At 45.1% G+C, this 15789-nt stretch overlaps 1 protein-coding gene across 1 annotated transcript in view; it reads right to left on the bottom strand.

Moving 5' to 3' along the window:
• Window positions 1-11771, bottom strand: part of MCOLN1 (mucolipin TRP cation channel 1) — a 35223-nt gene extending 23452 nt beyond the window's left edge. Inside the window, exons 1-3 of the mRNA XM_060763524.2 lie at window positions 11605-11771; window positions 2068-2179; window positions 1599-1816 (exon numbers count right to left, since the gene is read on the bottom strand). Of these exons, the coding sequence (XP_060619507.2) occupies window positions 1599-1816; window positions 2068-2071 (222 nt within the window). The 5' untranslated portion in view covers window positions 2072-2179; window positions 11605-11771. The remainder of the gene's footprint in view (window positions 1-1598; window positions 1817-2067; window positions 2180-11604) is intronic.
• Between the last annotated feature and the right edge of the window lie 4018 nt (window positions 11772-15789).

Genomic DNA, 15789 nt, shown 5'->3' with positions numbered 1-15789 from the left:
ATCTTCATCTTTACTCTCGTGGCTTGTTCTCAGTCTTGCAGATCTTCTGATGTCTGAGGTGGAGATGAACTGAACCACCTCAACTGGGCTCTACAGGCCAATGGATACTCCACCTCAGACATCAGAAGAGCTGATTGGATCGGCAGCCAGTGGAGCTGGCACAACAGTGGGTGGTATGCTCCTGTATGATGCTCCGGTGAGTAATCTAGCTGCCGCCCGTTGGACTAATTGCAATTTCTGAACAGTCTTCAAAGGCAACCCCACGTAGAGCGCGTTGCAGTAATCTATTCGGGATGTGACAAGAGCGTGGACCACCGTAGCCAGATCCAACTTCCCAAGGTATGGGCGCAGCTGGTGCACGAGTTTTAACTGTGCAAAAGCTCTCCCGGCCACTGCCGAGACCTAGGGTTCCAGGCTCAGTGATGAGTCCAGGATCACTCCCAAGCTGCGAACCTGCGTCTTCAGGGGGAATGTAACCCCATCCAACATAGGCTGTAACCCTATGCCTTGTTCGGCCTTACGACTGACCAGTAGGACCTCTGTCTTGTCTGGATTCAATTTCAATTTGTTAGCTGTCATCCAGTCCAACACAGCAGCAAAGCACCGGTTCAAAGTTCCGACAGCCTCCTTGGTAACAGGTGGGAAGGAGTGACAGATTTGGACGTCATCCGCATAGAGACATTATTGTATTTTGACACATCAAGCCCAAAAGGTTGCCCATCACTGATCTATGCAGTCCGATTTGCACAATTCAGCCTTTAGTGTGAGGAACTATTAGCCCTGTCGATCTTTGGGATTACAGTTCCCATCTGCCCAATGAAAAAGAACTACACAGACAGAGTCTAACATATATTGGTTAGACCACACCTGGAATATTGTGTCCAATTCTGGGCACCACAATTCAAGAGAGATATTGACAAGCTGGAATGTGTCCAGAAGAGGGCGACTAAAATGATCAAGGGTCTGGAGAACAAGCCCTATGAGGAGCGGCTTAAGGAGCCGGGCATGTTTAGCCTGAAGAAGAGAAGGCTGAGAGGAGATATGATAGCCATGTATAAATATGTGAGAGGAAGCCACAGGGAGGAGGGAGCAAGCTTGTTTTCTGCTTCCCTGGAGACTAGGACGCGGAACAATGGCTTCAAACTACAAGAGAGGAGATTCCATCTGAACATGAGGAAGAACTTCCTGACTGTGAGAGCCGTTCAGCAGTGGAACTCTCTGCCCCGGAGTGTGGTGGAGGCTCCTTCTTTGGAAGCTTTTAAGCAGAGGCTGGATGGCCATTTGTCAGGGGTGATTTGAATGCAATATTCCTGCTTCTTGGCAGGGGGTTGGACTGGATGGCCCATGAGGTCTCTTCCAACTCTTTGATTCTATGATTCTAAGTAGGAAAAACCCATTTTTCCTACTTCCAACAGACCTCACTACCTCTGAGGATGCTTGCCACAGATGCAGGCGAAACGTCAGAAGAAAAATTGCCTCCAGAACATGGCCATATAGCCCGGAAAAACCTACAACAACCCAGTGATCCCAGCCATGAAAGCCTTCGACAATACAGAAAGTTGTTTGATATTTTATAAGGTTCCCTCTTTCTCACATACCTGGACTGTGACGATAATGATCTTGATCAGTTGCAGGACTAACTTAAATGGTTTCCGGCCCTTGGCACGAAACTTGTCACAGGGGCTCATGAAGAAGTACTTGAGGCGCCTGCGGAGTTCCTCTTCCTCGGGATGAAAAGAAGGAGGCCCTAAGATGGGCCTCGTATCGCCATCCTGGGACCCATAGCTATTCATTGAGGTTAGCAGCTTCTGCGTCTCTAAAAGGAGAGAAAACAGCAGCAGTCCCAGCTTCAGGTCATGGGGAGTGACACCCTCTCATGTGATACAGACATTCCTGTGATTTATCCAAGTTAAGAGAGATAAGCATGCTAAATCAACTACCCTCAGTTCTGCTAGGTAAGTAATCCCATCTTAATTATCCAACCCCTGCTAGAGAAGCAGAAAAACAAGGCTTAAAGATACTTTTGTGGCTTCCTGGTGCTCACAACAATTTCACCCCCCTCCTTACCCATCCTGGAGTTCCAAACTCAGCACTTTCCAGATCTCTTTCACAAGACCAGCTTTGTGGCTTGCTAATACTCCGACGTCTCCTTTGAGGCACACAGTGGGTCAGGAGGCACCTAAAGAACGACAAATCAGAACACTGGAAAAGACTGGAAAGTTTTTGTAGACTTTTTGTAGACACACACACACAAAGGATGTAATAATGGCTGGTTGGAAAATTACAGCCAGCCTTCCATATGTGTGGATTTCACTTTTGTTCATTTGTAGATACGATTAATCTTCCTGGGAACATCTCGATCCTCCAGCGTCAATCTCTGCTAGAGAGTTGTGTTGGAGGATCAAGAGATTCCTAGATAGAACCACTATGGCAGTGGTTTGTTGTAAGTTTTTCTGGGCTATATGGCCATGTTCTGGAGGCAATTTTTCTCCTGACGTTTCTCCTGCATCTATGGCAAGCATCCTCAGAGGTAGTGAGGTCTGTTGGGAGTAGGAAAAATGGGTTTATATATCTGTGGAATGACCAGACAAAGGACTTTTGTCTGCTGGGGCTAGATGTGAATGTTTCAGCTGATCACCTTGATTAGCATTCAATGGCTTGGAAGTAACTGGGGGGAATCTTCTGTTCCTATCTATGGCAGTGGTTCTCAACCTGTGTGTCCTCAGATGTTTTGGCCGTCACCTCCCAGAAATCCTAACAGCTGGTAAACTGGCTGGGGTTTCTGGGAGTTGTAGGCCAAAACACCCGGGGACCCACACGTTGAGAACCAGTGATCTAGGGTATTTGTAGTTCCTCCAGAGTGATTCTGTGGTCAGTTTCCTGCAGAAGTTGGCCATAGGGTAACAGTGAAGGACCTTGAGATTCCTAAAAAAGTATTTTCCCAGATAAAAAGTGGTTTTTTGTGGTCTCTTCCCATAATCCCAGCAAATGCGGAAGGCTACAATAATTTATAATTTAGAGCAGTGGTTCTCAACCTGGGGTCCGCAGATGTTTTTGGCCTACAACTCCCAGAAATCCCAGCCAGTTTACCAGCTGTTAGGATTTCTGGGAGTTGAAGGCCAAAAACATCTGGGGACCCCAGGTTGAAAACCACTGATTTAGAGGATGGTGCGTCAAGCCAATCTCGACCGAGACCGCCTTCCACCTGGAAACCAATGCCCTCCCTCCAGGAGAAGACGCAGATCAAGAATAGGGCTCCACAGTCGCCTACGGACCCACCAGAACACTGATCCTGGAAGACGATCCTACTTGGCCAACGAGGGATCGCTTAAGTAAGTAAGTAAAGTAAGTATGAGTCTACACTGCCAAATAATCCAGTTCAAAGCAAATAATGTGGATTTTGTAAGCCTGCTATTCCCCTTTCTCCTTTGTGGCTTTTTCACACCATCAGTGTTAAAAGGCTTAGACAGCAAGGCAACAACACCAAAGTCTTGCAGTTTCAATGTAACACATAAACAATCACGTATCCACGAATAATGACAAATTTTAATAACGTTCTTTACTGAGAGCCATAACTACCACCAGTCCAATATTATTGATTGAAACAACTAGGGCATTCTATGCATCTTAATAGGTTTTTAATTGTAAGCTGATTGGTGAATGTGGGTGGCGGACTGTCATTTGGAAGAAATACATTAAGGTTATCCTGGTTTCTCAACACCCCCCACCCCACCTTTCAAACCATGATGCTGCCCCACTACGTGGTATATGTCATTCTGAAGACAACCATAACATTCTGCCTTGAAAAGAGGTTGGAACAAAGAACTGATGGAACCCATGATTTTGTAAGTGTCAAAACAGTACACTGCCATCCATTTAGTTAATAAGATCTAAATCTAGGGCAGGAAGAAGCAATTAACATGTGTGTGGGCACTAATTTTAAGCCTTCATCAGGTTACACCTTGCTAAATTCGACCGTAAATCAAAACTACATAATGCCTTTGTGACTTTTGGCCCACCCTATAAAAGTCCCATCCAGTACTGACTTCTCAGTTTTCCAGAGTATATTTATTTCCTTTTCTGCAAGACAGTTGGGACTGGAGGATGCCAATTTCCCACTTTGGGGCTGGGCAGGCCCGTAGCCAGGATTTCGTTTCGGGGGGGGGGGGGGGGGGTGTGAATTTTTTTCAGGGGGGGTTTCGGGGGGGGGGGCTGAGTCTGAGTGAAAGAGGGGCTAGCCTAGCAAACCTTTTGTATCGTTACCCCAATACCCCCATGCATATGGGATATATTGAGTATGGTGATCAGATCATGATATGAATAAACATAACAGTTTAAATAATGCACCATTAAGGCCTTTTCGCGAACCACCATGAAAATTTCAGGGGGGGGGGCTGAAGCCCCCCGAGGCCCCCCCCCCCCCCGGCTACATGCCTGGGGCTGGGGGAGGTTGGGCTGGGAAGCAAAATAATGTCACGTACTTCCTGTAAACAGGCCATACACTTTCCATCCCTAAGATTAAAAAGCAATGCCTACTCCTTGAAGATTGAATTACACCTGAGATTCCACCTAAACATTAGGAAGAACTTTCTGACTCTAAGAGCTGCTCAGCAGTGGAACTCTATGCTTCAGAGTATGGTGGAAGCTTTTAAACAGAAGCTGGATGGCCATCTGTCAGGGGTGCTTTGATTGTGCTTTTCTGCATGGCAAGGGGTTGGACTGGATGGCCCATGTGGTCTCTTCCAACTCTATGATTCTACATCAAAGCAGCCCTCTCCTCTCTTCCAATGCCCTTCTGCACTGCACAATTATAGCACTACTATAACAATCAGGCACATCAATCCACTCTCAACAAGAGATTCCCCCCAGGCGCTTCCAAGCCATTGAATGCAAATCAAGGTGATCAGCTGAAACATTACCCTGGTCATTCCACAGATATATAAACCCATTTTTCCTACTTCCAACAGACCTCACTACCTCTGAGGATGCTTGCCATAGATGCAGGCGAAACGTCAGGAGAAAAACTGCCTCCAGAACATGGTCATATAGCCCGAAAAAACCTACAACAACCCTATAACACTACTAGCCGCCCCCTGCCACGCGTTGCTGTGGCCCACATGGGGGTTCAGTGTGGGAGGTTTGGCCCAATTCTATTGTTGGACACAAGACACCTAACAACCCAATGTATGTCCTTCACTAAAAAAAAAAATGATTTTGTCATTTGGGAGTTGTCATTGCTGGGATTTATAGTTCACCTACAATCAAAGAGCATTCTGAACCCCACCAACTATGGAATTGAACCAAACTTGGCACATAGTTCTCCCATGACCAACAGAAAACACTGGAAGGATTTGGTGGGCAGTGTCCTTTGGTTTTGGAGTTGTAGTTCACCTACATCAGAGAGCACTGTGGACTCAAACAATGATGGATCTGGACCAAACTCTACACGAATACTCAATATGCCCAAATGTGAACACTGGTGGAGTTTGGGGAAAATAGAATCTTGACATTTGGGAGTTGTAGTTGCTGGGATTTATAGTTCATCTACAATCACAGAGCATTCCGAACCCCACCAACGATAGAATTGGGCCTAACCTCCCACACAGAACCCCCATGACCAGCAGAGTGGGCCACAGCAACATGTGGCAGGGGATGGCTAGTAAACAATAAACAATAACACAAACTTTACAAAATAAATAAATAAACATTTTAAAATCATTTAACAAATACCAGATACCTTTGTTGCAGGAACTCATCAAGGCGAGAGGAAAAGGACTTAACTTTGAGCATGGAACGGCTAAATCTTCAAAGTCTGGGGTGCATCTGTACTGTAGAATAGATGCAGTTTGACATGACTGTAACTGCCCAGGCTCAATGTGACAGAATCCTGGGCATTTTACTGGTGCTTAGCTTTCCCTGGCAAAGAGTGCTGGTGCCTCACCAAACCTTGACACCTAGGGCCACTTCTACACTGCCATATAAAATCCAGGTTATCTGCTTTGAACTGGATTATATAGCAATATAGACTCATATAATCCAGTTAAAATCAGATAATCTGGATTATATGGCAGTATAGACCCAGTGGTGCCAAACTGCCATTCATTCTATAGTGCAGATGCAGACCGGGAGATGCCTTGCTCCCAACTGACAGTTTGTTGTTGTTCATTCGTTCAGTCGTTTCCGACTCTTCGTGACCTCATGGACCAGCCCACGCCAGAGCTCCCTGTCGACCGTCACCACCCCCAGCTCCTTCAAGGTCAGTCCAGTCACTTCAAGGATACCATCCATCCATCTTGCCCTTGGTCGGCCCCTCTTGCTTTTTCCTTCCATTTTCCCCAGCATCATTGTTTTCTCTAAGCTTTCCTTTCTTCTCATGATGTGGCCAAAGTACTTCATCTTGGCCATTACTATCCTTCCCTCCAATGAGCAGTTGGGCTTTATTTCCTGAAGTATGGACTGGTTGGATCTTCTCGCAGTCCAAGGCACTCTCAGAATTTTCCTCCAACACCATAGTTCAAAAGCATCTACCTTCCTTCGCTCAGCCTTCTCTATGGTCCGGCTGACGGTACTTGCCTCTATTAAATTATTATTCCCCTTGGCTGTCCTTGATTTTGCCAGCACTCAACACTATGTAAACATCTACATTGATTCCTTTTTGTTTGTTTTTTTTCTATTGGATCTTGCCTGTCATTGGGATCGCAGCCACATAATTCTTGCACTTGATCTCTACAATTTTATTTATCACATTCATCTTTTCCCCCATAGGATTGGGTCTCTCTGTTTTGTCCTCCATTGCTGATGGAAATCTCTCCCAGGCTGCAAAATTTCTATATAAATAAAAATGTAATGTTCATTTGTGGTATTAACAGAACTTAAAAACCACTGGACAAATTGACACCAAATTTGGACTCAAGACACCTATCAGGCCAAGGTATGTCCTTCACTCAAAAAATTTTTGTCATTTCTGAGTTGTAGTTGCTGGGATTTATAGTTCACCTACAATCAAAGAGCATTCTGAACTCCGTCAACATTGGAATTGAACCAAACTTGGCACACAGGACTTACATGACCAACAGAAAATACTGGAAGGGTTTGGTGGGCATGGACCTTGAGTTTGAGAGTTGTAGTTCACCTACATCCAGAGAGCACTGTGAACTCGAACAATGATGGATCTGGACCAAACTTGGCACAAGCACTCAATATGCACAAATATGAACACAGATGGAGTTTGGGGGAAATTGACCTTGACATTTGGGAGTCAAAGAGCATTCTGAACCCCACAAACAACAGAATTGGGGCAAACTTCCCACGCAGAAGCCCCATGACCAACAGAAAATACTTCTCCAACTCCCTTCATTAGGGCAAGAAAATGTAATCAAAGTCCTCCTGACAAAGAGCCGTCCAGTCATAGATAGATAGATAGATAGGGATAGATCGATATGATTCTCACACACAGATATAGTATCATAGATATGAAAAGGACCCTTAAAGAAGGACAATGATCTGTTGCATGTTCCAGGGTGCGAAAACCTGACACTCTCCATGTCAACACTGACAAAGAAACAACAAGAAATACTGGTTACCCACAAGCATAAAGAAATTATATATATTAGAAACCAACACTTTCTCATTACTTTATTTTCCAGATCACCCAGACTGGGCCACAGCAACGCGTGGCAGGAGATGGCTAGTGTGTGTGTGTGTGTGTGTATATATATATATGTGTGTGTGTGTGTGTGTAATGTTAGTTTGTGGGATTATCATAACTCAAAAACCACTGGACGAATGGATACCAAATTTGGACACAAGACACCTATCAAGCCAACGAGTGACCATCACTCATAAAAACACTGAAAAACACAGAAGAAGAGACTTCAAAAGCCAGAAAAGCAAAAAGACATTACAGCGCATGCACAAAAACGACTCCCCTGGCAAACAAAACACGCAATAGCATATCCACACTCTCCTTCGGACGACAGCTCCCAGCATCCCATAGACCAGGCCCTTTAGGAGAGGAGGATGATCCAAATGTACTGCTTCCAATATGCATGCTTTCTTCTCCTTGGATTTCTTTGAGAGCATCCCAATCCCTGCATATTTCCAATTTCCTATTCCTGGACTGCAATTCCCAGCAATCCTCCAGATAGATAGATTAGATATGTAGTTAGATAGATCGATCCGGAGGACTGCTGGGAATTGAAGTCCAAGAATAGGTAGAGAAGGAAGAAAGGAGAGAATGAAAGAAAAAAAGGGAAGGAAGGAAGGAGAGAAAGAAAGAAGGAGAGAAAGAGGAAGGTTGGCCACAGCAACAGGTGGTGGGTACAGCTGGTGTATATATTCCTAAATAAATAAAAATGTAATGTTTATTTGTGGGATTAACATAACTCAAAAACCACTGGACAAATTGACACCAAATTTGGACACAGGACAGCTAACAACCCAATGTATGTCCTTGACTCAAAAAATTGATTTTGTCATTTGGGAGATGTAGTTGCTGGGATTTATAGTTCACCTACAATTTGGACACTACACCCCTAATAGACCAACGAGTGACCATAATTCATAAACCCCTCCCAAAAAATAGCAGAAAGGACTTAAAAACCCAAAAAAGCTAAATGACGATAGAGCACATGTGCAAAAACAACAGCTCCCTGCATCCCCTAGACCAGACCCCTTATGAGAGGAGGATGCTCCAAATGTTCTGCTTCCAAGCTGCAAGCTTGCTTCTCCTTGGATTTCTTTGAGAGCATCCCAATCCGTACATATTTCCTATTTCTTATTCCTGGACTACAACTCCCAGCAATCCTCCAGATAGGTAAGAGAGATAGATTACATAGAGATAGATAGTAAGTAGATAGATCAGCCAGGAGGACTGCTGGGAGTTAGTCCATGAATAGGTAGAGAAGGAAGAAAGGAGAGAAAGAAAAATGGAGGGGAAGGAAGGAAAGAGGTAGAGAAGGAAGGAAGGAAGGAAGGAAGGAAGGAAGGAAAGAAAGAGGGAGGGTTGGGAAAGAAGGAGAGAAAGGAGAGAAAGAGGGAGGGAAGGTTGGCCACAGCAACTTGTGGCAGGTATAGCTTGTGTGTGTGTGTGTGTTATGTCCATTTGTGGGATTAACATAACTCAAAAACCACTGGCCGAATTGACACCAAATTTGGACACACTATACCTATCAGGGCAACAAATGATCATCACTCCTAGAAACACTGAAAACACAGTGGAAGAGACTTAAAAAGCCAAAAAATAAAAATACATTACAATGCATGCGCAAAACCACATATAAACACATATACACAAATATATACACACAAAACACATATACACAGACTGGGCCACAGCAACGCATGGCATGGGATGGCTTGTGTGTGTGTGTGTGTATATATATATATATATATATAGGGATTTATCCACCTCCTATATGTATGTATGTATATGTATATGTGGTGGTGGATAAATCCCCATTGTCCCCAGGGCTGCTTTGAGGGAAACAGAAAAGCTGAGACGCCATCTACATTGCCATACAATTCAGTTTCTGAATGCTGATTATCTGCTTTAAACTGGATTATATCGCAGTGTAGATGCAGATGCTAAAGCACACAACACTTGTGTCAAAATTTGAAAAAAAATCTGTTCCTGGTCTGAAAGTGTCATTTCCTGTTTAATTGTGCGGTACTTACTTTGAAAGTAGTCATTATACTCCAGAAACGTCATTTTTTGTGGCTGCTATCTTGAATTGGATGAGCCTCCATGGGCCCTTCCACACAGCCCTATACCCCAGAATACTACTTACTTACTTAGGCGATCCCTCGTAATACACAAGGCGATCCCTCGTAATACACAAGGCGATCCCTTGAAATACACAAGCATGTGGACAATTTCAACAGAAAGGAGGAAACCATGAAAATGAACAAAATCTGGCTACCAGTATTAAAAAAAACTCTAAAATTGCAACAGCACAACAACAGAGAGGAAGCAGGCAGGGACATCTAATTACCTCTCAACAAAAGTTTGCTCCAGGCACTGTCAGCCCATTGTATGCTAATCAAGGTGGTCAGTTGAAATATTCACACCTAGCTCCAGCAGACATGAGTCCTTTGTCCCACCCGGGTCATTCCACAGATATATAAACCCTTTTTCCTAATTCCAGCAGACCTCACAATCTCTGAGGATGCTTGCCATAGATGCAGGCGAAACGTCAGGAGAAAATGGCCGAAAAAACCTACAGCCCGAAAAAACCTACAACAACCCGATCCCTTGTAGTTTGAGTAGGATTGTCATCCAAGATAAGTGTCTTGGCGGTGGGTCTGTAGGTGACTGTGGAGCCCTATTCTTGATCTGCATCTTCTCCCGCAGTGAGGGTATCGGTTTCCAGGTGGAAGGCGGTCCCGGTCGGGGTTGGCTTAATGCACTTTTCTATCTTTCGCCCTCCATTCGTGCCTCTTCAAATTCTACAGTACTGCTGGTCACAGCTAACCTCCAGCTGGGGCACTCAAGGGCCAGGGCTTCCCAGTTCTCAGTGTCTATGCCCCAGAATATCAAGACAGAAAATTCCAAAATATCTGCTTTGTTGGGTTGTTGTAGGTTTTTTCGGGCTGTATGGCCATGGTCTAGAGGCATTATCTCCTGACGTTTCGCCTGAATCTATGGCAAGCATCCTCAGAGGTAGTGAGGTCTGTTGGAACTAGGAAAAAGGGTTTATATATCTGTGGAATGACCAGGGTGAGACAAAGGACTCTTGTCTGCTGGAGCTAGCTGTGAATGTTTCAACTGCTTTGTACTGGGATACATGGCAGTGTGGACTCAGATAACCCAGTATTTATTTGTCATGTCAGAGCAGCCAGTCCATTATATTACATTTCTAACAGAACAAAGCAAACAAACAGAAAAATACACAACTTGTGAGTTTGGTAGCTGGTTAAATGTCCTTTGACCAGTATCTGGCCACTTGGAGTGCTTCTGGTGTTGCTGCAAGAAGGTCCTCCATTGTGCAAGTGACAGGGCTCAGGTTGCATTGCAGCAGGTGGTCAGTGGTTTGCTCCTCTCCACACTCGCATGTCGTGGATTCCACTTTGTAGCCCCATTTCATAAGATTGGCTCTGCATCTCGTGGTGCCAGAGCGCAGTCTGTTCAGCGCCTTCCAAGTCGCCCGGTCTTCTGTGTGCCCAGGAGGGAGTCTCTCATTTGGTATCAGCCATTGGTTGAGGTGCTGGGTTTGAGCCTGCCACTTTTGGACTCTCGCTTGCTGAGGTGTTCCAGCAAGTGATCTACAGAGATAATTGTGGGATTTCCTGTCTTGATATTCTGGGTTATAGGGCTGTGTGGAAGGGCCCCAAGAGAGACTCATTGAAAAACTATAAAAGCAACATGTGCTGCAGGATGTCCCGCAAAAAACCACAGTTTTTGCAGTTTAAGAAACTTTCCCCATGTTTTTATGATAGAACCAATTAGGAGGAGATGACATGTATAAGCCAGGAACAGAAAGCGTGTTACACAGTGTCAAGAAAGGCTTAGGAGAGCTTTTTGTTTCCTGGGCCATCCACATTGGAGCCCCCTCCCAAACTAAAAGCAGCCCTGATGATTGACAGGCCACTTCCCACTGGGCTCACCTTGGGGGTCCAGGCGACGCCACCATGGAGCTCCTTGTTCTCTTCGTCTCTCTCTCTCTCTCTCTCTCTCTCTCTCTCTCTCTCTCTCTCTCTCTGGCCGGCTCCGGATCGTAAACAGAGCCTCTCCACGCATCCGGTCATGAGACCAGGAAGGGTGGCTTTGTCCTCGCGTCACGTGTGAAGGGCGGGATTACATCAAGAGAGAGAGATCCGGGGAGAAAGGGAGCATGTGTCAGACCTCCACTGGAGGGGGAATGCAGCTTGACACTGTTTGATCTGCTTTAGCTCAATGCGAGGCAACCCTGGGGGGAGTTGTAGCTCTGCAAGGTCTGTAGCCTTCTCTGGGGCCTCACCAAACTACAGCTCCCAGGATCCCATTGCACACTGAGCCAGGGCAGCCCCAGGGCTGTCAAATTGCATTCTTTCTCCAGTGTAGAAAATAGACCCCTGTCTGATCCCACAGCAAGCTGGCTTCAGGAAAGGCAAAAGCTGCACATCACAAGTGCTGAACCTGACTCAGCACATAGAAGATGGCTTTGAAAGGCAGCAGATCACAGGAGCTGTCTTCATAGACCTGTCAGCAGCCTATGACACTGTGAACCACCGCCTCCTCCTGAGAAAAATGTATAATATCACAAAGAACTACCACCTCACCCGCCTCATAGAAAACCTGCTACAAAACAGGAGCTTTTTTGTTGAGTTGCACAGAAGCTCTCTGAAGCTCTAGGTGCTCTTATTTATTTTATTTATTTATTTATTTATTACTTCGCTTATATACCGCAATTCTCAGCCTACTGGCGACTCATTGCGGTGTACAACATAGAAGAACAGGTGCAAAAAAATAATCCACAATACATCATTATCAAAACATCTCATCAGAAACATCAATATAACTACAAGCCATTCCGAGTCGTCTCATCATCAAATTCACAATCCAAATACCATTTCCGTTGTTCCATTCCTATGGTCGAGTTACCCGTCATTGCACTACTATTCAAATGCCTTCTCAAACAACCAGGTCTTTAACTTCGTGCGGAATATCAAGAGGGAGGGGGCTAGCCTGATGTCTACGGGAAGGGTGTTCCACAGCCGAGGAGCCACCACCGAGAAGGCCCTATCTCTCGTCCCCGCCAGCCATGCCTGTGACGCAGGCGGGATCGAGAGCAGGGCCTCCCTGGAAGATCTCAAAGTCCTCGTGGGCTCAGTCAGTTAGGTATCTTGGGCCGGAACCGTTTAGGGCTTTATAGGCCAATGCCAGCACCTTGAATTGAGCCCGGTAGCAGATCGGCAGCCAGTGGAGCTGGTACAGCAGGGGGGTTGTATGCTCCCTGCACCCTGCTCCTGTTAGTATCATGGCTGCCGCTCGTTGGACCAATTGGAGCTTCCGAGCCGTCTTCAAGGGCAACCCCACGTAGAGAGCGTTGCAGTAGTCTAAACGGGATGTAACCAGAGTGTGTACTACCGTGGCCAAGTCAGACTTCCCAAGATACGGGCGCAGCTGGCGCAGCTTACTGCTTATTACTATACTATAAGTCAGGGGTTCTCAAACTAAGGCCCGGGGGCCGAATGCGGCCCTCCAAGGTCATTTACCCGGCCCTTGCTTAGGGTCAACCTAAGTCTGTAATGACTTGAAAGCACACAACAACAACAACAACAATCCTATCTCATCAGCCAAAAGCAGGGCCACACTTCCCATTGAAATACTAATAAATTTATATTTTAAAAATTGTTCTTCATTTTAATTATTGTAGTGTTTTTAAGTGTTTTTGCACTACAAATAAGGTATGTGCAGTGTGCATAGGAATTCATTCATTTTTTGTTCAAATTATAATCCGGCCCTCCAACACTTTGAGGGATTGTGACCTGGCCCTCTGTTTAAAAGGTTTGAGGACCCCTGCTATAAGTAATAGTATATTACTGTACTTACTGCCTATTACTATACTATTACTATACTATGTCTATTTACTATACTATACTATTACTATACTATAATATACTATAAGGTATATTACTATACCTTCAGGGCATTACTCCTGAAACAGCTGCCTTGTTGGAAAACTATTACAGGCTCCACAATGAAGACCCATTTAGTGAGCAGACCCTTCAGGCAGCGCAGAGCATTGTGTCCTCCATCTCTGAAGTCAAGAAAGAACAGTGGATCAAGCTGATCACAGAGGTCGACATGGGCAGGAGCAGCCAGAAGGTGTGGAGGCTGCTAAGACAGTTGAGCAATGACCCCTCACAAACTAATACCCATGCCAACATAAAGGCAGATCAGATAGCACACCAACTCTTGAAGAATGGGAAACCCAACCTTGCCACCAAAGTAGGAAAGAAACCAAAAGCCAGACAACAAGAGATTGAGAACAACAACCTCCATGAACCCTTTATACCTACTGAATTGGACATGGCTCTCAATAAATGTAAGAATGGCAAAGCAGCTGGCCTGGATGATCTACTGATGGAACAAATCAAGAACTTTGGTCCAAAAGCAAGGCGCTGGCTACTGGAGCTGATGAATAACTGCACTGCATCCTGTCAGATCCCCAAAATCTGGAGGAAAGCAAGAGTCATCGCCATCTTGAAGCCAGGCAAAGACCGTAATGATCCAAAAAGCTACAGACCAATCTCCCTGTTGTGCCACCTCTACAAAGTTCTGGAGAGACTTATTTTGCATAGAATTATGGAAAAAATAGACCTCTGTCTGATTCCACAACAAGCTGTCTTCAGGAAAGGCAAAAGCTGCACATCGCAAGTGCTGAACCTGACTCAGTACATAGAAGATGACTTTGAAAGGCAGCGGATCACAGGAGTTGTCTTCATAGACCTGTCAGCAGCTTATGATACTGTGAATCACCGCCTCCTTATGAAAAAAATGTATAATATCACAAAGGACTACCACCTCACCTGCCTCATAGGAAACCTGCTACAAAACAGGAACCCTTTTGTTGAGTTCCAGGGCCAGAGAAGCAGATGGCGGAAACAGAAGAATGGCCTGCCTCAGGGGAGCGTGCTTGCTCCATCCATGTTCAACATCTACACAAATGACCAGCCACTGCCAGAAGGGACAGAGAGCTTCATCTATGCTGATGATCGTGCCATTACCACTCAAGCAGGGAGTTTTGAGATGGTTGAACAGATGCTCTCTGAAGCTCTAGGTGCTCTTACTGCCTATTACAGGGAAAACCAACTGATCCCTAATCCCTAGAATAATAAGGGACAAAACCACCAGATAGCAAGTGTTTGTTTACTTTTTGTTTGCTACTTTAGTTCTTGTGTGTATGTGTAATGGGTGAATGTTTGAGTGCATGCAGAAGAAACAGGCCTGAGGAAAATACTGCATGGAGTTCACGCAAAGCATGATATGAATCGGACTTGGCAGTCAAAGCGAGGAGGCAGCAAGGCATAGCTGAACACCAATGAACAATAATGTGTGCGACTGAGCATGCAAGGAGTGTAAGGAGTGTGCAGGAGGTACCCCATAAGTCATATGGCCTGGAATGAGGATGTCCTGAACTGGAAAGGATTTGAAAGAAGAGAACAGCATGTTTATTAAAAAGAAGAAAAATTGATTTTGGCCTATAAATGCAATGGATCTCAAGAACATGCACGCTTCCTGATCCGCGACAACCAGGAACGTCCACACCTTCTCAGAGGAAAGCTGATCATCTTCGTCTGGAGAAGGCCTGTGTGTGTGTGAGTATGTGTGAATGTATGTGTGCACGAGAGCTCTCTCTTGATATGATTCCGATGTGATTCTATGGTGATTGTATTTCAATAAATGTTACATGAATAGTGTTAAAATCAAATTTGGTCTCTAAAGTGTCTCATTGGTCTAAACTACCTTACTATTCCTTGAACACTCTGCACAAAAGAACAGGAACCTTTTGGGGTTCATAACATATGGATGGATGGCATCCATGAAGTGACTGGATTGACTTTGAAGGAGCTGGGGGTGGTGACGGCCAACAGGGACCTCTGGCGTGGGCTGGTCCATGAGGTCACGAAGAGTCGGAAACGACGGAACGAATGAACAACAACAACATATGTGTGTTGTTTTTGTGCTTTGTACAAGTTGTAGTTTTGTAGTTGTAGGTACAATGTGGTTGTGTAGTTTTGTTGCTATATATCATATTATATTTAATTACTTATTAATCGCCCTCCATCCGCGAATGCTCTAGGCGA

Source organism: Anolis sagrei, chromosome 2 (assembly GCF_037176765.1).
Source record: "Anolis sagrei isolate rAnoSag1 chromosome 2, rAnoSag1.mat, whole genome shotgun sequence".
Classification (NCBI taxonomy): Eukaryota; Metazoa; Chordata; class Lepidosauria; order Squamata; family Dactyloidae; genus Anolis; species Anolis sagrei.
The sequence above is the reverse complement of the archived record's forward strand: the minus strand, read 5'-3'. Positions and strand labels throughout refer to the sequence as shown.